This window comes from Choloepus didactylus, chromosome 2 (genome assembly GCF_015220235.1).
Source record: "Choloepus didactylus isolate mChoDid1 chromosome 2, mChoDid1.pri, whole genome shotgun sequence".
Taxonomy (NCBI): domain Eukaryota; kingdom Metazoa; phylum Chordata; class Mammalia; order Pilosa; family Megalonychidae; genus Choloepus; species Choloepus didactylus.
In genome coordinates this window covers 157,054,040-157,077,635 of record NC_051308.1, presented here as the reverse complement: position 1 = coordinate 157,077,635, position 23,596 = coordinate 157,054,040, and the positions used below count along the sequence as shown (strand labels likewise).

General features: G+C 35.6%; 1 protein-coding gene across 1 annotated transcript in view; it reads right to left on the bottom strand.

Moving 5' to 3' along the window:
• COL24A1 (collagen type XXIV alpha 1 chain) overlaps positions 1-23,240 on the bottom strand; it is a 466,350-nt gene extending 443,110 nt beyond the window's left edge. The window contains 2 exon segments of the mRNA XM_037826738.1: positions 15,766-15,830; positions 23,105-23,240. Of these exon segments, the coding sequence (XP_037682666.1) occupies positions 15,766-15,830; positions 23,105-23,205 (166 nt within the window). The 5' untranslated portion in view covers positions 23,206-23,240.
• Between the last annotated feature and the right edge of the window lie 356 nt (positions 23,241-23,596).

Genomic DNA, 23,596 nt, shown 5'->3' with positions numbered 1-23,596 from the left:
TCTGCCAAATCAATTCATTACACCCACCTTAATCTTCAATAAAAGCTTACACTTCTGAAACATATGCCATGCCTAGTCTGTGACTTTGGGTACTTGAGCCCAGTGCTACCTGCCCATAAGGGTATGCATATCTCAGTCTGAGAAGTAAGCTATGGAAGAAACATTGCTTCTGTGAAAATCACAATGCTTAAATTTAAAGTATGTATAATCATAAAGTTTGTGAAAGTTTTAACTCTCTGATGCCAGATAGGCTATTCTTGTACAAAGGCAGAGTCGCACCTATGTGGTATAATATCAAGGGCTACTCTTGCCCAGAGTAAACTCTCCTTGCATTTTACAGTAACTCCTGCCATCTATTGCCTCAATTTTCTGATCCTATTAAAAGGAAATATTATTGGGAAGGGTATTATTTAAAAACTTTAGAATGGATATATGTGTTTTCAATATTTATTTATACATATATCAATATGTTTCCTTCAATTCTATTTCTATTCATGTTTTATGACAAAGCTGGGATTTTAAAATTAAATGTCTTTGAGCATATATTATTCAGCAAATTTCCTGTTATTGAACTATCCTTGCATTCCTAAAATAAAATCTACTTGATAGTTATATATTACTCTTTTGAAACCTACCTGAATCTTGACTAATAATTTATGTAGAATCATTGCATCAATATTTACCAGTTAGTTCTGATTTGTGGTTTTCTGTTATTGTACAGTCTTTATTGAACTATAATATTGCAGGCTTTTCCCCCTATGACCTAGACAAGTTTACATAACTTTGGAATTATCTTTTTTCTGAAAAACAAGACAAAACTCAGAACTAACTCATGTTGGTTCTTTCATTGATAGCTCTTCATTCACTTGCCTAAGCTCTTCTATTCTTTGTCAATTTATTCAAATCTTTGACTGCATCTTGGATCAATTTTAGAAATTTATATTTTTCTATGAAATAACAAATTTCCTCTAGACTTTCAAATGTGTTACTCAAAGAACTACATGTAACATTCTCTTATAATGCTTTTCACTTTCCCTATTTCTGTGGTTCTCTGTCTCATTTTTCTAACTGAATATTTTTCTGTTTGTTCTTTAATCAGTATCATTATTGGTCATTTTAAAAGTAAAGCCTTTGGGAAAAAAATGTAGCCTTTAAATTTGTTTAACCTTTCTACTATCTTTGTCTATTTTCTTTATCATTAATTTCAACTTCCATCCTCATTAATTACCTTCTATTTTCTTTTGGTTTATTTTATTGCTGTTTTCCTAATTTCTGAAGAGAGTACTTAGTTCTTTATTTTTTTCTTTATTTCCCTCCTTAACAAAAGCAATAAATTTTCCTCAGTACTACTTTAACTGTATTCTACAGATTCTGATATACATGAAGTATTTTCATTTTTGTTGTTTTCTAGAAACTGCAATTTTTATTTGTTGGACTCAAATTGTTTAAGAGAAAAATTTTAAATTTCCAGTTAGGAGGGCCTTTTTGTTTTTTCTTTTATTAAAATCTAGTGTAATAGTATTGTGATCAGAGAGTATTTTCTAATTTGTACTCTTTGTATTTTTGATACTTAATTGTCCCAACAAATGGTTAATTGTCAGTCAGGTTTAATAAGCCCTTGCAAAGGTGTTTCAGGGCACAGAATAAGCGTTATACTTCATTGTGAATATATTTATATTCTCTATATATTTGTTTATTTTATACAATTAATCTGTCATGGACTAAGAGGTAAAGAAAGTCTCTCACCACTAGTGTATCTATTTGTCTTTATCTCCTATGGTTTTGCTTGATGAATATTGATGACATGATTATTAATCATAGTAATAAAATTCATATATTCATTGGGTGTTATACCTTTTAGTATTTAAAAAAGTATTTTAGTATTGGGTGTTATACTTTTTTTAGTTTACTGGGTTGTTTTTTGGGGGGCATAACTTCTACCTTATCTAGTATTAAGACAAAGGCCCCTCTCCCCCCCAACCCCACTCCACCTCCCCATTTCTGACCACTTTCTGTTTTGTTTGCATTTGCCTGATATACCTTTGTCCATGCTTTTCTTTTCACCTATTTTGAAACACTATGTTTTAGGTAAAGAGGAAAGAGTTGGATTTTACTTTGTGACCCAATCTGAAAATATTTTTCTTTGAATATGTAAGTTAAATATATACATATATACATTTTTTTCATGGCCCACAACTTAAATAGACTATTCCAGCTAGTCAGTCCAAGCTGAGAATGCCATATTCAGTCACACATGTGCAGCCTGAGGGACATGATGGTTTGATTAATCAGGTCTGTCATATTATTTTATATTATGTTTTCCCATTTATTTTTTAAGCCTTACTATGTGGTTTGTTTCATTCATCATTTTGTACGTAATTTTTTTGAGATTTAGAAAGATTTGTATATTTATTCTAAGGGTTATCTTTTAAATTATAAATGTATGTAATATCCCTAGTCCTTTTCCTTTAGGCATATCTATTTCTTCTTTCTTATGAACAATGTTTCCTTTTCCTTTCCTTTTCTCCCTCTCCTTACCATCTACTGTTAGTCAAGATAAGTGTTTATATTGTTAAATATCCTTATATTTCTTTTATTTGATCTATCAGCTTTAGATAATATTTATTTCCCAGTTTCTACAGATGAGGCATTCAGCAAAATCTATATACTTCCCATCTTCTTTTCTACTTCCTTCATTTTTTTGTTAGTTGCACCATTCCTACATTGTTAGGGCATATGGCATTTATATTCTGTTCTATTACTGTAATTCCCATGTTAAAAAATAGTTCTGATAAATATATCTAGTGCTCACTGTTAATTTTTTGCAGTAGGCTCCTTGGTCATTTCATTTTCATTGAAGTTTATCCTCCATTAGTCTCTTCAAGAAGAGTTCTTGGGAACATTTCTTATGTTTGATGTTTCAGAATTGTTTGCTTGTAGCTTTATACTTTAAGTTTCACTGCATATAAAATTCTTTGCTGATACCTTCATTCCTTGAATATCTTATGCATCACTGTACTCAAGGGTTGTAAGTTAAGATAGAGAAATGTGTAGTTAGCTAGCTTTTTTTCTCCTAAGTGACTTGATTTTTTACCAGCATGCCCAACAGATTATCTTTATATTTGAAGTGCAATGATTTTACTAGGATCTGGCTCTATATTAACCATTCTGGATAAGTTTTCCCGGGTACATAGTATGCCTTCCATGTATAGATTCAAGTCTTTTTTTTTTTTTTTCAGCCAAGTTTTCATGAATTATATTTCTGAATATTTATGTTATTACATAGTTTTGGTTTTCTACCTCAAAAATTCCTACTGTGAGTATCTTGGTCTTCTATATCATTTCTCAGTGATCTTTTTTAATATGTTTTTATGTTCAGTTCCTTTTCTTTGATTTTTTTCATTTCTGTCTTTTCTTTGTTTTCTACAATGTCTTATTTCCTTTTCTGCTCTGTAGTGGTTTAAAGCTGTATGTACCCCAGAAAAAAGGATATTCTTAAGTTTAATCCATTCCTGTGGGTGTGAACTCATTGTAAGTAGGACCTTTTGATGAGGTTACTTCAGTTAAAGTGTGACCCATGGCCTTCAGGATGGGTCTTAATCCTATGATTGGAGTCCTTTATAAACAGAATAAATACAGAGAGAGAGAGACAGAGAGACAGAGAGAGAGGGAGGAAACCATGGAAGCAAAAAAGCTGAAATCAATGAAACCAGAAGAGAAGAGAGAGACCAATAGACCCCACCATGTGCCTTGCCATGTGACACAGGAGACAAGGATCACTGGCAGCTAGTCTAGAAGAAAACGTCACCTTGATGATACCTTAATTTGGACATTTTCCCAGCCTCAGAGCTCTAAGCAAAAGAATTCCCATTTCATGTTATCTCTTTTAAGCAGCCTAGGAAACTAAAAATGCTTCTTCCAATTCCATCTTGATTTATTAAAAATGTTTTGTCTTTTCTATGACTTCTCAGTTCTGCAAGCTCACAATTCCTTTAATGTCTTACCATCTTTTCCTCTTCCTTGAGTTCTTACACTTCTGCGTTATGATCTTCTTTCATAGAGGTGATTGTTTTGTTGTTTCTTCATGAGCAGAATTTTCATCTTAGTAGCAATTTGTTTTGCATGCATTCTCATTTTTGCTGCTTTTTCCTTGTCATATCTTTCTACTTATACTCTGCCAGCTTCTTTTAATTACTTGTTATTTCCTCCTCTACCAGTTTATAGAAGGATGCTGTGGGGAGAAGAGGGAAGGCCATAATTGCCCTCCAAATCTCAAAACCCAAAGATTCTACTTCAGAGTTATCAGTGCTTCCTTCTAAAATGGCTCCTTTATATAACCTTCTCTGAACCAACTATTGTCCAGGCAGGCTTCTACAGTCTTTTTCATGTATTTAACTGATAATTGGAAGAGCTGAGCCCAATCAGTCTGACTTCACAGTCTACACTCTTTAACTGCTCCACTGTACTGCCTCACAGGCAATATCCATTCCATTCCACACCTCCCTTAGAAAAGCTCGCTAATTAGTCATGGCAGAGATAGACAGACAGACAGACAGATAGATAGATAGATAGGTAGGTAGAAAGAATGATATGGTAAATGTGGCAAAATGCTAAAAGTTGGCTCTGGGAATCCAGATGGGGAAATGTTAGGGTTTTCAGTATGAGTTTTATATTATTTTTGCAACTGTCCTGTGAGTTTGAAGTTATTTCAAAATAAAAAGCTTAAAAAAAAAAAAGAAAGTTTACCAGAGGATAAACATTTTAGCATTTAACTTAAGACTGGCCCAGGATATCATCGAATTACAATTTGGTATTAAATTTAGATAATGGGTACCAATATGTCCAACAAGAAATGACTAAGTTATCTGTAGTAATTTACCTGTTCCATGAGTTGCCCTATCTACAAAATCAGTCCACTTTGTGTAACTTAGGAATCAGTTGCTATTTAAAGAATATTGAGTATCTACCAGGCACTACATTAGGTGCTTTACATTTTTTTTTTAAAGAATAATAGCAGCATTTACAAAACTCTTTATGTACCAAGAACTGCTCTGAGAACTTTACTGTAAAGTCACTAATACTAACAACCCTATGAGGTAGGTACATTATTATTCCCATCTCACAGTTATGAAAACTAAGTCACAGAGAAGTTAAATAATTTGCCCAAGGACACCCAACTAGGAAATGGCAGAAGCAGGATTTGAACTTGGGTAATCTCTAGAGCCAATCACTTAGCATGGTGATTTTTAAGAATGCATGTGTTACCCAATAGCAGAACTGACTGTATCTCTTTCCTCTACTTGCTTCTTAAACGGAGAATAAATGGTGGCATCACCAAGACAACGCCTTTCTCTTTTCACTGTAAACATTAGGCCTAATGACTTCATCCAAACCGTGGCTCCAACAACCACATATGCTGACTCACAAACCTCTCTTCTGGACTTACATATCCAATTGCCTACTGAATTTATCCAGTAGGGATTAGATGTCCCACAAGTAATTTTAACTCAATATATTTTCTCCAAAACTCATTCCTCTTACTTTAATGCCTCTCTCAGTGAAGAGCCCCACAACTACGCAACAGCCAGAGTAATCTTTTTGTAGTGTAAATTATATCATAGTGTAAATTGTATCATGTCACTCCCCTGATAAAAATCCTCTAATGCTTCCCAGTACACTAAGAATACAATCCAAATTATGTGGTGTATGAAACATATGCTATTTGCTCCTTATCATCTCTCTGATCTGATCTCCTACCATTTTCATCCCAGCTTGCTTTGCTCCAGACAAACTGGTCTTTCTTACTCCTCAAAGCTGCTAAACTCATCTTTCACTCATGGTTTATGCACTTACCATTCTCTTAGCCTTGAATGCTCTACACCCTTAGTTCATTCAGATATAGGCTCAAAGGTCACCAACTTCCCTGAGAGGCCTTCCTGACCACATTACCTAAAATATAAAATATCTTTCCTCTTTGCCCCAATAATTTTCCAATGTCTTATCATGCTTAATTTTTCTTCATTGCACTGAATATTTGAAAAAACAATTTTTAACTTATTGCTTGTCTCCCAAGTTGAAATGTAAGTCCATGATGGTGGGGCTTTATCTTGTTTCACTGCTGTATTCCAACATGTAGAACAATGACTAAAACAAATTAGGTCCACAGTAAATATTGGTTGAATTAATTAATTAATCCAAACATTTAACCCAGAAACTTGGTAGTCATCTTTGACACCTCCTTCCCATCTATTCTCCACATCTTTTCAGTCACCAAGTCCAACACAAATCTTCATTAAGCTCTCCTTATTTCTTAGTCAGTTTATTGCATTAGCCTAATAGATTTCTCTGCCTCTTGATGACATGCTTGTCTAGTCCAACATCCGCACTGCTGCTAAAGAAGCCTTTCTAAATTACAGAACTAAGTGAACATTTAGTTCATGGCACTCCTTCCCATGTAACATCAGAAGTTCTCATAGCTTTTAGCACAAAACTCAAATTTATTTTAGCACTAAGGCCCTTAATGATCTGACTCCTGCTTATATTTCTAGTCTCACATCTCATACTTTCCTAATAAGCTTTCCACTTCTTAGTTCATGCTAATTGTCAATGGTTATCAACTCCAAAGGTCAAAACAGGAAAAGTTAGAGTATAGGCAACAAGGGAAACTCTTAACAAGAAAGTTTATAGTAGAAATAAAATAGAAACATCAAATAAAGAATGAAGTAATCGTACTCTTTCAGCTTTGTGGATATCCTGTTAAAAAAGTCCTTTTCCCACTTTTGATCCCCTCACTCTCTCATTAAGGGATTAGGACTTCTAAAATGATTTTTATGACTTAATTCTAAAATGATTTTTTGTATTGATTTTTGTATAGAACTCTGTGTGAATATTATATAGTTTACAAGACTAAGCAGATTCTGATTAGCATCATTTAAGACGATCCTTGTAATTGAGAGTGGCATAGTGCCCTTACTGCAAAACCATCAAATAATGCAAGAGTTATGGAGACCCCTTGATCCCACTTTTCTGAACCCTTCTTTCCTATCCTTTCCACCGTGACCCTAAATCCCATATGTTACCTATGCAGTAAAGAATTTAACCTTGCCTAAAGAGAGGCCTGGCCTTTGTCCTGGGCTCAAGGGAGGTAATCTCTAAGCCCTTGGAACATCCTGCCTGATGAAAGTATTTTGTTTACCTGGAGGCTTTGACCATACCAGAGAGTCTAACAATGTGATTTATTGTAGGTGTTTCAGCTGGATCACCAGAGGATTGGACACTGTGGTCAGCCACATAGGACATCACACATGTCTACATGATAGGGTCCCAATAAAGACTCTAGACACCAAGGCTCATGTGAGCTTCCCTGGTTGACAGTACTCTGTGCATATTGTCACACATAATTACTAGGAGGGTAACCACATCCATGACTCTACTGGGAGAAAAAAACTGGAAGCCCTGTACATGTGAGCTTCCCTGGTTGACAGTACTCTGTGCATATTGTCACACATAATTACTAGGAGGGTAACCACATCCATGACTCTACTGGGAGAAAAAAACTGGAAGCCCTGTACATGGAACTTTCCTGGACTCTACCCCATGTATCTCTTCCCTCATTTTAATGTTTCCTTTCATTGTAATAAATCATAACTGAATGTAACAGCTTTTAGTGAGTTCTATGGGTTCTTCTAGTGGATTACGGAGCCTGAGGGTAATTTGGGGACTGCCCCCTAACTTTATATTACCTCTTAGTCATTTTTCTCTTCAGTGATATATCTTCCCAATCCACAGCATTCTCCATTATTATTTTTTACTTTCTTGAATTTCTTTCCATATCAAAGTATATCTGTTTATATATTTTTATCCCATTTCTTCAGATCCTTGCTAAGTGACTGCACTTTCATGCCTAACTTTTACTTATCCTTACAAAACTCAGTTCAGGTGCTACCTCCTCTTTATGCCCTCAATGAAATTTTTGTTTTTGGTTGTTTTGTTATACACTAACAAGAAATGTATTCTCTCTTAGTATACTAACAAAATCAGTCTTTTAAGCCTGCAGGGCCAAGGCTCAGACATAGACACAGACACCCCAAGCTTGCTGAATTAAAATACTTAATCCTCAGTATTTTAAATCCCCATATTTCCAGATTAGTTAAATCCCAAAAGCTATATTCTTTCCATTTTATAGAAAATAAAAATAAAGTGATATTTAAGATAAAATCATCAAATCTGTAAATAAACAGGCAAGATTATACAGAATTTCAACATATTTTATTTTTCCTTACCCAAATGGATGAAATTAATTAAATAATTGCCCAATATCTACTTTGTATTCTGTATAGTCCTAGTCAAATAATCAGTGTCAGAATCAAGACTCAAATTCAGGCTTCCTGGCTTTAGCTACTGAGTTAAGGAAGTAAAGGAAGTTGTTTAAAACCAACCGTTTTCATCCCAAAGTAATTTGGGCAGAGAATAAAAATATATATGCAGGGCCCCTCCTCAGGAGCCAGGGGGAAATGCAGAGGTGTTAGGCTTCCTCACTGGATTGTTGCTGATATTCTTACAAACATTGAGGACTGACGGTTTGATGTGCCAAGCCCTCTATCATGGGACTTGCCCTTCTGAGGCTCTTTACTGCAAAGGAGAGGCTAAACCTCGTTATAATTGTGCCTAAGAGTCTCCCCCTGAGTACCTCTTTGTTGCTCAGATGTGGCCCTCTCTCTCTAGCTAAGCCAAATCAGAGGGTGAACTCACTGCCCTCCCCCCTATGTGGGATCTGACTCCCAGGGGTATAAATCTCCCTGACAACGTGGGATATGACTCCCAAGGATGAATCTGGACTGGACACCCTGGGATTGAGAACATCTTCTTGACCAAAAGGGGGATGCAAAATGAAACAAAGTTTCAGTGGCTGAGAGATTCCAAATGGAGTTGAGAGGTCACTCTGGTGGGCATTCTTATGCACTATATAGATAACCCTTTTTAGGCTTTAGTGCAGTGAAATAACTAGAAATAAATACCTGAAACTATCAAACTAAAAAAAAAAAAAAAAACTTTTGTTTTATTTTTCGATATTATAAAGATATGGAAAAGAAAAAGATCTAGAGTATTATTTTTTCCCACTAAAATTTATTGTACATTCATTGTGTAACAGGCAATGTCCTAAACACTTTACATATGTTACTTCATTTTATCCACACAACAAACCTATGTAGTAACCACTATTATTATTTCCACTTTGGAGTTGCTGAAAATGAGGCTCAGAGTATTTAAGTAACTTGTTCAAAGCCACACACCTTGTAAGTGCTGGAGCCCAGACATAAATCCAGACTCCTGGCTCCAGAACTCCTATGCTTAAGCACCACTGCTGTCACACTGAGTATGTTAAAAGTGGCAACTGTGACTCGAAGTATTCTTTATGTAATTAACACATCTATTATGGATAAAGAAATGAAAACAAGCTTATTTATAAAATGAGAAACGACATTTTAAGCTATATATATAATTTTTGGTTGGGGCTAATAAGGAGTTTTTGGCAGAAAATATTGGAGTTATTACAGCTAGAATGAACTACTTTTCTGATAATGATAAACACATTTTGGATTAATTTCTACAGGAAATGCTCTTCTTAGAGACGGGTATTCTACACATAGAGATTTCTACACATATGGTTTTTATACCTATGGTTCATGAATGTGAGAGTGCTGTGCATTTTGAGAATTAGTTACACATCTTGCATGATATAAGTCATCATGTAGAGATGTTACAACTATGCCAATATTTCATTTGCAGCCATCCCACCAACACAGTGTAAAAAGGAAAAGTATACTGTAGTAGGTAAGTAAAGCTGTCTGTCAAATCCTTAGAAAACTCAGCCTTGAAGTAATTAATTTTTTGTTAAAATAGAATCATTTATTCATTAGGGTATACCTAAAACTTGGTTATAAAACAAATATAAAATTTATATCTATTAATAATATATTTTAAATGGCTTTCTTAGGTTTTTAAAATTTAAAGAAATAGCTGAAAACATGGTAGATCACATAGATGTTTATTTTTGCTTTGTTCTGAAATCTCACTAAAAGGAAAGTAAAGAATTGTGGTTTTAAACTACTGGTCAAAATGAATGTGTAGAAGAGACAATAGCAGACAAGAGATAATGCATTTTTTGGAAGATGAAAGCCCATGAAGGAATTGGTAAAGCTGAAAAATTTGAATGCTAAGGGCCTGCAAAGACAGTTGATAATGAAAGGCAGGCCAATTCACATTGCAAAATCCTGAAAAGCCACAAAATGAATGTACCAAATTACTGAATGCAGGAGTGAGGCACGAGGCTTTAAATTGGGGCAGGGAAGTAATTGGCTGAAAGTATGGATAAGCAGCTTTTAGACCGTAACAGAAGATTAAAGGCTAATTATGTGGAAACATTGAACCAATCACAGTGGAAGATGGAGGATAAGCACCATACTGAAAACTTCAGCACCATACTGAAAATTGAGGGATGCATACTAACTGGTGAGACTATTCACACCCTAAGAAGCTACTTATATCACTTCACTCAAGGAATAGCCACAACCAGATGATCCAAAAGTCTTAAAAAGGAAAATTAAAAGGTCACATATAAAGGATCAAGAAGTAAAATAATATCAGATTCTTTAACAGCAACCCTAAAAGCCAGAACACAATACAGGAAGGCCTCTAAACTTATGAGGGAAAAATATTTACAGCTTAAAATTCTATCCACAAGTGAAAGGGTGACAAAAAAGATATTCTCAGAAATGCCACATTGTAAAACATGAACCACCTATGCACACATTCTCAGGATACTACAGAAGGTTATGCTCCACCCAAACAAAGAAAAAGACTATGAAAAAGGAAGATATGAGTTTCAGTAAAGTGGATCGAACACAGATGAGATTCGTTGACTCTACAGGAAGCTTAGAGAATAAACAGTCCACAGCAGAACAAGAGCTAATGGTAGCTTCTAGGAGGAATATCTCCAAGAAAAAAAATCAAATTTTTAGAGTACTTGGTGGGTATGTTTTTATGGAAAATATTTCTCAAAGAAGTTTTAGAATTCTTTGTTGTATCTGAGAAAAATTAGCAATAATGACATAGAACAAAAAGCAAACAAAAAAGGAGGTCATTATTAACTCGTGATGTTATTACAAGAAAATGTAAATGTATATAGCTCAGTGGTAAAAAAATTCACATGCAGTCATAATGAGGTAAATTATGAATATTAATTTAACCAAAATTTTTGATCAAGCTATACTGAGAGGAAAAAGAAGGGGGAAAGGGGGTATTGAATAGTATAAAAGTGTTAAATCCTCATTATCGATAATAGGAAGCCAATGCTATATATAAGCATATTATTAAGATATTTGGAGGTTAAAAGAGTTTGGACTGAGGGTTTCAGGAATGGGTAAGGGAAAGGTATGCTGTTTTTTATTATAAATCTTGTAGTACAACTTGACTTTTAAACTGTGTACTTGTATTACTTTGGTATTTTTTAAATTTTGAAAACTCTCATAAGCACATAAATATTATTTCCCATAAGTTTAACTTGGCATAATCTCCAGCTCAGATAGACATATTCAGCTGTTAAGGTTGCAAATGATATTGGTAATTATAAAATCACAATTTCTTGGAAAATGTTTTTATAATACCTGGTTACATGTTACATGTTGCATCATGCCAATTTAATACAAAAATTTATTTTAGGAAAAAAGTGCTTCTATGCTTCTAGTAACACACTACTATGTCTCCTTCTTTTTCATGCTCAAAAATATCTCATCTTCTGAAGTCTGAGAAGTTTTCAAAGGATTTTTTTTGTCAATAACAAGCAGTAAATTTTATGGTTATTGGAAGTCTGAAAATTAATATGTTTACCCTGAAATGAAAAAGCATACTTTTGATATTCTATAAATGAGATAGGTTGAAAGAAAGATATTGTTTTTTTCATTTACTCATTTCATTGGTTCTGGATTTAAAAAAAATCCTTTCATAAATATTTAATTTCCCTATGTCTTTCTATGCCTGAATTTAAAATATTTTGATAACTCTATAATTTATAAGTTTTTAAATTCATAACATGAGCAGCTGGCAATCATGAAGCAAGGGGATATATAGTGGAAAGAGTTTTGTCTTCAGAGATAGACAGAACTAGACTCAAATCTTAGCTACATAAGCCTGAGCAAACAGTTTCTTTGAGCCTCAGTTTCTAAAATGGGATACTACTACCTACCATGAAGTATCATTATGAGGATTAGATAAGATATGTAAAGCCCCAGCAAAGAACATTATACACAACATTTATTTAACCAATAGTGATATTCTCCCTCTCTTTCTTTACTTCCCTGAGACTCCAAGAGGCTTAATTTTAAAGAAGTTGTAGGCTCTGAAGTCAAATATCTGAGGTCCAATCTTTGTTCTTCCATTTACTAGTCTGTAACCCTATGGATACTTACCAATTGTCCCTAAATCTTGGTTTCAGCAATTCTATTATGGGCATAATTATAAAAACCCTATGATGTACTTAGAGTGGATTGTATGGTATGTGAATAAGTCTGTTTAAAAAATAAACAGAGGGATACAAGTGCTGGAGAAAATGTGGAGAGAGATGTACCTATTCACTGTTGGTGGGGAAGTAGAATGGTGCAGCCCATCTGGAGGGCAATGTGGTGGTTCCACAGGAAGCTAAGCATGGGGTTGCCATATGGCCCTGCAGCCCCCTTACTGGGTATATACTTGGAAGAACTGAGAGCAGGGACATGAATGGACATTACACAATGGTGTTTATGTTGGCAGTATTCACAGGTAATCTAAGGGTACATCGACCGACAAACAGGATGGGGAACTGTGGTGTATACATTCAATGGAATATTGAGCAGTGGCAAGAAGAAATGAAGTTGTGAGGTATGCAGCTAGGTGAATGGAACTTGAGGACAGCATGTTCAGTGAAATAAGCCAGAATCAAAAAGATAAACATTATAATGCCTCACGATGTGGACTAATTATAATGTGCAAACTCTGACAACTGAATCTGAGAACACAGGTTATCAGGGGAAGGCTTTTGGTAAAGGTTCCTAGACTGTAAGCGCTTACAGCAGTCACATCTATTCATGAGTTGTAATGGTTATTTCTAAATTCTGAGATGATGAGCTGTTTGTATATAACCTGATCAGTCCCTGGAACTTCAGGTATCTGTGTGACACCTGAGACTCAGAGCCTGAGTTCAGCAGCTATGAATGTCAGCATTACCCCATACAGCAAATGTTAGAGAAGCTGAAAAAGAGATCAGACTATAATTAGAGATATGAACAAAATGGACTTAGCTAGGACTAAGGTAAACCAGACTAAAGGGAAAAGGATATTGACTATGTTTTAAAACTTCAACTTCTATATGAGACCAAAGGAAGAGATGTTTATTTGGTGGAAAAATCTGTATTTTCTGTAGCATGCTATGTAATTTAACTGGTATGGTCAGTTTATTCAAACACCATAATTACATGGAACCTTGAATAGGGGGTGAGATCTGGTTGCTTTGTACAGGTTAGCATGAAGCTCTGATACATCCCAGAGTAATCTGGGCAGAGAATAAAAATGTATTTGCAAAGCCCCCTCGAGGGACTGGGGGAAAACTGGAAATATTAAACTTCCCCACCTGGGGAACTCCTGATATGCTCACAAGCATTAGGGACTACCATTGTAGTAGGTCATGCCGGAGATCTTGGGGCTTGTCCTTATGAAGCTTATTACTGCAAAGGAGAGGCCAAGCCTACTTATAATTGTGCCTAAGAGTCACCCCCAGATAACTTCTTTCGTTGCTCAGATGTAGCATCTCTCTCTAAGCCAATGCTGCAGGTAAACTCACTGCACTCCCCTCTATGTGGGATGACTCCTGAGGATGAGCCTGGGCCCAACATCGTGGGATTGAGAAAGCTTTCTTGACCAAAAGGGGGAACAGAAATTAAATAAAATAAAGTTTCAGTGGCTGAGAGCTTTCAAATGGTGTCGAGAGGTCATTCTGGAGGTTATTCTTATGCATTTTATAGATATCCCTTTTTAGTTATTAGTGCATTAGAATAGCTGGAATACCTGAAACTGTTGATTCCAGTATCTTTGATTCTTGAAGATGATTGTGTAACTATATAGCTTATACAGTGTGACTATGTGATTGTGAAAACATTATGGCTGACACTCCCTTTATCCAGTGTATGGACAGATGAGTAGAAAAAAGAGGGACAAAAAGTAAGTGAATAATAGGGGTGGGGGAAGAGTAGGAGATGTTTTGGGTGTTCTTTTTACTTTTATTTTTATTTTTATTCTTATTTTCATTTTTATTTCTTGGAGTAATAAAAGTGTTTGAAAAATTGATTGGTGATGAATGCACAACGATATGATGATACTGTGAACAACTGATTGTATACTTTGGATGATTGTGTGGTATGTGAATATATTTTAATAAAATTGCATTTTAAAAAAACAACCCTATGATGAAGTAGTGGAGAGGAAAATAGACATTTTACTAGCACAGTGTTTAGTACATAATTTATCAGAAGCATTAACAGTAATAATAACAATAACTTAAGAGACAGTTTCACTCTTCTTCATAGTTACTTAAAGCAAAATGAAGTAACAGAAATGCCTTTGTCAAGAATAGCATGTCATGAAATTGCATGTGACATGTGCTCTAAGTAAACATTTCCCCATAAAAGAGAATTAGAAAATACCTTCCAAGAAATATTTTAATTCATCTATGTGATACTTGATGAAATAATTATCTATGTCCACTTCTCAACTTGGTCAATCAATCTGATAAAATACTACTCCTTCCTTTGTGCGTCTGCTTTCCCCTGCACATATTGCATTTCATAAATTATATAGTCTGATTTACTGACAAGGATTTATTGAACTAACCATTGAATTGAAAAGTTGGTTCGGTCAGAATGATTAATTTGGCAGCCCCACAGAGTCCTGCCAGATATTAGACAGAGGAGGAAAACAAATGGGGCCATGTTGATACAGTCTGTAGGTCCAGCACAGTTCCAGGGTTTTTCTTTTTGACTTTGGCATTTTCTTAACTTTGTCAAAGGCACTTGTTTTTTCATCTTGAGGCCAGAGGCATTATCTTATTCCTATTGCTATCATTGGCAATTAGGACATTGCATGGCATACAGAAGATACTTTTAAAATGCTGTTTAATAAATGAATGAATTAGGAAATACAATAGATTCCTGAAACTCTGCTGTCATACTACCAGAGCAACTAGCTACCAGGCAAAAACAAAACAAAACACTGAACTATTTTCTAAACCTTTCCATCTGAATTAAGTAAAATCCCAAGCCCACTAGTATGTAAATTTTATTTTGCTTCCTAATCATGCAAATCTAGACTGAGCATTTATTATATGCTTGTGTTGTTTCAAGAAGAGCAAAGGTAATTCAGTCACAGTTTGCCACCCCCAAGAACTCCCACTTCATATGAAGTCACAAGCAAAGCCTTTTTACTGTACAAAACTCCCCTTTTATAGAGTTTGCTTAAAAATGTAAGCAATTTCACAGACAGAAGATCTGAGTAATTTCTTAAAGGTCATATTTCCCCCCAAAATTGGTTCCTTTACCCTTACATTATCATTGTACTGGGTGGAATTTTTTTATTGTGTAATATTTAATTTAAGGTTATGATGACTAAAAGTCACACACTTTTGTTATCTGGAAGCAGAATTTTTAAATAAGCAAATAATTAACAAGGTAAATTCCTCACCTTGTCCTTGGGCATGTACAGCACCCCCAGACACACATAGCACAATAAAATGAAGGAGTAATTTCCTGAAAAAAGAAAAACAATTGGGAAAAACTTATTAGTTGGACATTTTAACCTATATTCATTATAAAATCCAAAGGAACTTTAATGTAAGATTAAGAATTAAACTATTATTTTAATTAGCATGGTACTTTAATATTCATAGGAGTTAGAAACAAGGGCTCTGGATTGAAGTTCCACCTCTGCTGCTTACTATGTGACATGGACCCACTGTTGAATAAACTCTGTGCCCAGTTTCTTCATCTGTTAAACCTATTGTATAAGGTTTTCTGAGGAGTAACTGAAAAAGTTCATGTAAAGCACGCAAACAATGCCTGTCACATAGCAAGCACTCAATAAATGTAGTATACATGATATTATTATTATATATTATGTCAAATTACCATATGTGCAATTTTATACAAAGTAATGGCTATTTACACAAAATATTACTAATTATAATCACTTAATTATAATTTGTTTAAATATATTTGTTTAAATGAAAGCCATTTGAATATTTAAATATTGTACATATTTAAAACACCTGTACTAGATTCATGGTTTTTTGTTTCAGAAAATAGAGATAGCCTGTGGATATCAACTGCAACAGTTTGAATAGTAGTTATTGAAAGCATTATACCCAATCACCTACAAATCAAAATGTTCATTCATATTGATCAGCTATCCAAGTAAAACTGTTTTGTAACAATTTTAGTATACCCAAACTTCTGATAGATTTTGGTTGAGATTTTTCTTAATTGGTTATATCTACCTCCCAAATGAAAATCATAGAGGTAATTTCAAAAATGATGAAAATGCTGGAATGATACTTTATTACCTAATCCCCGCTAATATAGACTCTGATTCTGTTTCTAATTCTAACATAGGGTCCCCCAAATGACAGTTTTGTAAAATACAGTTTTGCAAGGAGTGATTAAGGAGCCCCCAAGGTGTACTAAGCACCTGATGTACTAGTAGTAATTGGTTCATTTTCATTTTACTACCAATAAGATGTTTTCATCTTTATCAACTGTACAAGGAGCATCTCAATGTAAGATGGTAATCATATTTTTACAAAGTTCAATCCAGCAATATAAAATTATAATATTCTCCTTGATATAAGGGAACAAAAATCTCATGTGCATTAAAATGGTATTAACCATCTGTTAGTAAGTGAAAAATGTACATACTGAGGTCACACTCAGCCAGAGCATAGTAAGACAGTGTTTTGATAGTGCTTAACAAATGTTGCTAACTTTATAAACTGATCAAGTGATTCTAATATAAAATATATATATATATTCTAATATAAAATACAAACTCAGGAAAAAAAACAATTTAGAAAATTCACTATTTATATTTACATTTTACTTAAAATACAATTAAATTGATAGTATATTGCTTAAATCACATATATTTAATATTATGACATGACACAAACTAGATTATTTGACTGTCTTTCCTTATCCTTTTCTACGGCTCTAGATCAGTGATTTTCAAAAGTTAGTGTACATCAGAATCACCTGGAGGGCTTTTTAGAGTTGGCAGGGCATCAATACCAGAGTTTCTGATTTTAGTAGGTCTGGAATGGCGCTCAAGAATTTGCATTTATTACAAGTTACCAGGTGATGCTGCTGCTCTGGGAATCACATTCTGAGAACCACTGCTCTAGACTAGATGATGCTCATGAGATACTTTAAAACCCACCTGTTTTGGGTCTTTTTAAACCTTAGCTGTACATTGTAATCCCCTGGGAAGCTTTAAAAAATACTAATTCTTAGGTACTGCCTCCGGAGATGCTGATTTTAATTGATCTGGGGTGCAAGTGATTTTAAAACACTTCCCAAGTGATTCTAATGTGCAAACAAGGTTGAGATCCACAGATTAAAATGATTTATCTTGGTTCTCCAGGATGGATCCCAGTGTAGTCTAGAGTTTGAGTAAAAGGAGGCTAGTTTCCTTTCAAATTTATATGTTCTACATATAATTGGTAGGGTACATATCAATGAGAATAGAAAATAGCCCAGGATTACAATAACTGTAAGACAGAGAGTGCATCAGAATTATGCTGCTTTAGTAGAATGTGAATGGAAGCATGTCTCACCTGCCCAATGTAATCTGGCTCACTTGGGTGCTTGGAAACAACCCAACAAGCACTTTTCCGTTCTGAATAAAGCTAACTGTTCATTTACCAATTCAGCAAACTCGTAGACCTCCCTAGTGACCTCAGGGGAGAAAAATGGAAAATAAAGTTCTTTCTAGACATGTTAGCAGGTCCATTCCTGGTATGAGGGAGGAAAACCTGAACACATCAAACATCATCCTTTAGTCAGGTGATCCTAGGGAATTATAACAAATCAGATGAACCATACCTTATGTAAGTATGTTTACATACTAAAGTTGATGACTAATGGAGATGTAGAGATTGATGACTGAAATACAGATTTTCTTTTTTTTTCTAATTATGCTCAAAACTAAGGAAAAAAAGGAAAAGTCAAGTTCTTTACTAGGTATACAAGGTTTATCATTCAACTCCAACATCCCTTTATTTTTGGCAATATGGTCCCACTACACTGAATACCTCCACAGTTCCAGTCATACAAGTTATTCTCTATTCCCGCATGACCTTGTTTGTGCCTGAAATGCCCTCCCAGTATCCACCTATCAGAATCTTAAGTATCCTCAAAGCCAAATTTAAATAAAACCTACTCCATGAAGTTTTCCATCATCCATAAAGAGTAATAAATCTTGTCCTCATCTCTGTACTCTTTATGCTTTAATTGTAACTTTACTATAATCCTTATATGTTTACCTGTTATGATTAGCTCATAAATAAATATCTGAGTAAGCAGCAGGTCTTCACCTTTTTTCATGCATGCACCCATGTCTTTCATGAAATTGACACAATAAATACTTTTAAACAGGAAAGAAGCAACAGTACCATTCCTCAGTGACTGAGGAATTCAGTTCTTCCTTAAAGATCTGATTTTTTTAACATTTGGGAAAAGTCAAATAAAAAGTTCCTTTAGTTAAGTGTCAAAAGAGAGAAAAGAGAATTAGGATATTTAAAATATTTAATAATATTGAAAATATTTAATAATACTGAAAATCTGCTATTAGGGTAAACACAGAGAAGAGATCAAGATTCACTGGCATAATCAGTTTGATAAAGGTCCATACCCCATCACTGTGTGAAATTGATGACTAATGAACCAAAGCTTTATGGGAAATATCTGGTTGGGCTTGGTTTCATTTTTGCCTCCTATGATATTACATTTACCATACAATTAAGTAAGGAAAAAATCAAGTTTCCCATGTTAGCAGTACATGGTAAAGTCCTCAGGGGCTGCAGCTGTGCTTTGTACTTCTCTTTTGTGCATTGCATTTAGTGCTAAGACATGCTCAAGTCCTTGAGTAAGTTAAAATTATAACTGTATTAAATTGTTGCAGAGAAAACAACATGGTGAATAAGAAAATAACCCTAGACTAATCCTGGTTCTATTTCTAACTAACTGTGTGACTTGGCTATGTCATTTTGATTTACTGAGTCTTAGCTGACTCATCTATTATGTGAGTATATAATTAAATTTTATATTTTTATATTTTACATTCAAAATATAAAATTCTATAATTTGTGCACATGATGGGATACCATTAATATTCTAGCATTAGAAGAGACAAATCAAATTACTTAACAAGATGCTCTATAAATCATAGACATGTTTCATAACTCTATATCTGAAGAGATCTTCCTACACTTTTTAGCAGGTACTCTTTAAGTCACTTAATATAGTCTACTAAGTTCACTAATTTGTTCATATATTTACCTTGCTCTAACAAAAAGTCTAGCTAGTGTATTAAATATGAATATTTTTCACATATTGAAATTTTTTTCTTTCCTTTTTTGTACATCTGCACCGTGTGTCACTGATATAAAGTGACAGAAGTATATATACTCAGACATTTAACAAAATCAAAGTAGGTCTATAAGAAGTCAACAATATGGTAATAAGCATTTAATAAAGGTTCAAAGATATAATCCATGATATTGATATTTGAGGGTATCTAAGAAAATATGAAACACTGCTTGTGCCTGGTCAGCTAGCCACGTTTTCAAGTTGACATCAGTCACTGTCAAAGCATAACCAGACACAAGAGCAGTAAAGGGCTTCAAAGGGAACAGGGAGGAAATAGATATTCAAAGACCATACTCAGAACATTTAAGATACTAATATCCTTCCCAGGCATCTTACCTGGATGATTCTTAGATTTATTCAACTTTCTTTATCTGAAGGGCCCAAGTAATTTTAGGGGAACTCCAGAGATCTTTTTATTTAGGTCATCCATAAGATTCTTAGGTATTATAATATATGTCTTCAGGCTACTGAGGCTCATTCCTACATAGATACAATTTATGTAGGGCTTGTCATATCTTGTGAATAGGAAACTTTTTTTAATGAGTTGGCGGTTTTCTTTTAAACCAATTGGAAAGGATGTAAACACATCTGAAAAGCACACGTGATATACAGCAATAATTTCAACAATTTCCACAAATGCTATTTTTACATGCCCGAAATTTCTCTAAAACATTACAGCTTTATAGATTTTGCCCCATACTAGCTGCTAAGAAATAGTAAAATGTCTGCCCTTTATTCTTAAAATAACTAAAAAAGTAAAAAGTTCTTATCAGCCACAGTGGGGATAAAGTTGGATGACTCAGGGAGTAAAGTGTTGTCACTAATTTATATACAATGAATTACTTAGACTACCAATTCAATTCAATAGGTATTTGTATAACTAATCCAGTGTGAAGCATCTGAAACTTTGGTTAAATTCAAAGTATACATGCAATTCATGAAGTGCAAGGAAGATGAATGTTAAGGACTTCAAGTCATCAGAGTACCTAGAATCCAGTCAGCAGGAGGAAAGTAAAACACACCTAAACTAGTCTGTCCTAGTAATACCACAGGGACTGTTAAATTGATTGCTGCTTAGGCTACCAAAGTTCCTGGTATATAGTAGTGTTAATAAAGATGTTTAAATGAATGAATGACTCAATCAATCTTCAGTCAATAAGACTAGGAGGTGGTCCTGAGTTTCAACAAATACATAACCTCTTAGCATATTCTATCTACATACTTATCCCAAGATCAAGAGAAGTCAGGTCTTCCTAACCTCCATTTATTTAGCTAAGAAAGTAATATGTTTAAAGGCCTTTTACGATCTAGTCTCTATTTATCTCTGCAGCTCCAGCTCTAGTCACTCCTCTCCTAGAATGTGCATTCCACCTTCTCTCCTTTCAGGCCCTCAAACGTGCTGTGCTTTCTCACCTTGGAGACATTGCTTTTACTGTTCCCTCTGTCTAGAAATTTTCACATACTTTTCAGTTACGTTTCAGTCTAAATTTACTTCTTTTGGTTGGTTTTTTCTTCCCATATTGTCCTTCCCTACCTTTCTTAGGTAGGGAACCTAATGTTAGGTACCCCTCCTGTATACATTCATCACATTTTGTTACACTTGATTGTTTCATTTTCTATTTCCTCTTCTAGACTGGACAAATTGGGAGGGCAGAGACTTGTCTCTGTCTTGCTTGCCACTGTATCCCCACTGCCTAGAACAGCAGGTATATAATGGGAACCCAATAAACATTTGTTGAATAAATCAGTGAATGAATAATGAGTGAATGAATGACAGAATAATGTTAGTCTATTATGAGAATAAAATGAAATGGTCTTTACAACACTTCTCACTTAGAGTTACAAATTCTAAAATAAATCATAGTTGCAAGACAAGGTAAGGAAACTAGCACAGCTATTTTGATTCCTGTAATAACATATATTTCTCTCCTGCAACTTCACAGATTACTAAGCAGAATATCTAAACAATACTCAAAATTATTTTTTCATAAATTATATTTCCTCTCCCTGAAACATCAGTTTATTTTAAACATTTATTTGAACTACAAAGATAACTAAGCAACTTTTTAAAACTAGAATTGCATGCCAGCTAGTAAATAGGTCTTTATATCCAAAATTTGTTGTTGTTGTTGTTATGGAAACCCTTTAATTACCATAATAGCCTGCCTGGGAAACTTTCCAATAATATGTCAAATCAATGTATCTAACACTGACTTTTGGGTTTTAGTCTCCTTTTATTAATTCCACAAATTCACGTTAGGTAAGCCATCTAAAAGCAGGATATAAAATGTCTTTAACAGTCTAGTTTTAAAACTATAAGTGTTTTTGGGGTGACTAATCAGACCTATGATTTTCAAAAGATGCCCCTGTTCTTCCAAAACATCACCACAAAGGGATGGTGGAAAATCAAAACCTCATAGATTTCATTAGGAACTCTAGGGTTTAATTCAGCTGACATTATCATCATCTAATCAGCTCCTTCTCCCAAGTCCCCTCCCTGTATGGAAACTCAGAATTCTTTATGGAAATTGTATTTTTTTTTCTCTAGAAACAATTTTCTCAGTCCAATTAGTAACCACCTTTCCCCCACTTTGCATGTGTGTGGTTGGAGCTGTGAGGGGCTGCAATCCAATGTAACAGTGAATTACCCTTCATCCTTTGCAGCTCACCCCGCTGGCTCCTATCTATAATGGAACGAACTGGATATCAGATGAGGCTGCGAGACCTCTGGTCAGGAGACTCTCTAGGAGTGCAGCGGAGACCAGCGCCTTCAGCCAGGATCCCATAGCCACCCCGCCATCTCTCCACAAGGATTCTTTTCCAATTCCACGTGGTATAATTTTTCCTCAGAAGTTCCTCGGTGTAATACTTTCTATTTGGTTTCTCTCCCTCCCTCCCCCCAATCATCTGGACCCAATTTACAAACCCCAAAATTGCCCAAGAATTTATGCAGGGCCTTTTCTGGGAGCGTCTGGAGGGGAAGTGCAAACCAGACAAGACAGAGGCCAGGAGCAGAAGATCTGCTTTAATCCAAAAGGTCGGTCACAACCACCAAGCGGAATGTTGGTGACGGAGGCCTCGTGCAGTGGAGGGGGAAAACCCTGACCATGCAAGCGGGCAGCGAAGGAAAGAAGGACACCCGAGATGGACGCGGAGGCTGAGGCTGGAGCAGAGGTGAAGAGCTCACCCAGCCTCTCCTAGTGGCTCTAGAACCGCAGCAAGATGCTCTTGGTACGACGAGATCTGCTGCTCCCTCCCGCCCCGCTCTCCACACAGGTCCATATAAACCGACTTTTATCAAGAAGAGTGGCGCGAAACCTCCTGCCTCGGACCCGGTGTGTTCCGCGTGAGCTGCAGTGGGAAAGTGGCGGGTAGAACCTGACCTCTTCTCCGACCGCTGTCTCTCGGGCCACTGTGGCTCGCAGTGGTTCCAAGCTTTCCTCTTCACTGAATCATCCGGGAGCAGGTGCGCGCGGAGCTGCATCCCCGGCAGCTGGGGAAGCCCGGCAGCGCGGCTTCCAGGGGTCGCAGGAGAGAAAGCGCCCAAGAGCCCCAACCACGCAGCGCTACACGCGGCTGGAAAGCACATGTTCAGACAAACACAGCCACAGGGCGGTCTTTCTCAGAACCCCGCCTCCGCCTGCCCTCAGCTGACTCGGTCAGTTCTGCCCCCTGCCTCCTCCCACCTACTGTCCCGGGCCTCCCGGCAAAAAAGACCACAGCCGCGTTCGCTTCTCCCGCCCCCAGGGCCAGTAGCAACTTGTGTAACCCAATGACCTCTTCCAGGGGATCAGGGCAGCCAGCCAAAGCCGCGCGATCTTTTCTCAGTGAGATGGTCGGATCAGGTACAGCGCCCAAAGAGGAGGAAAAGGAGC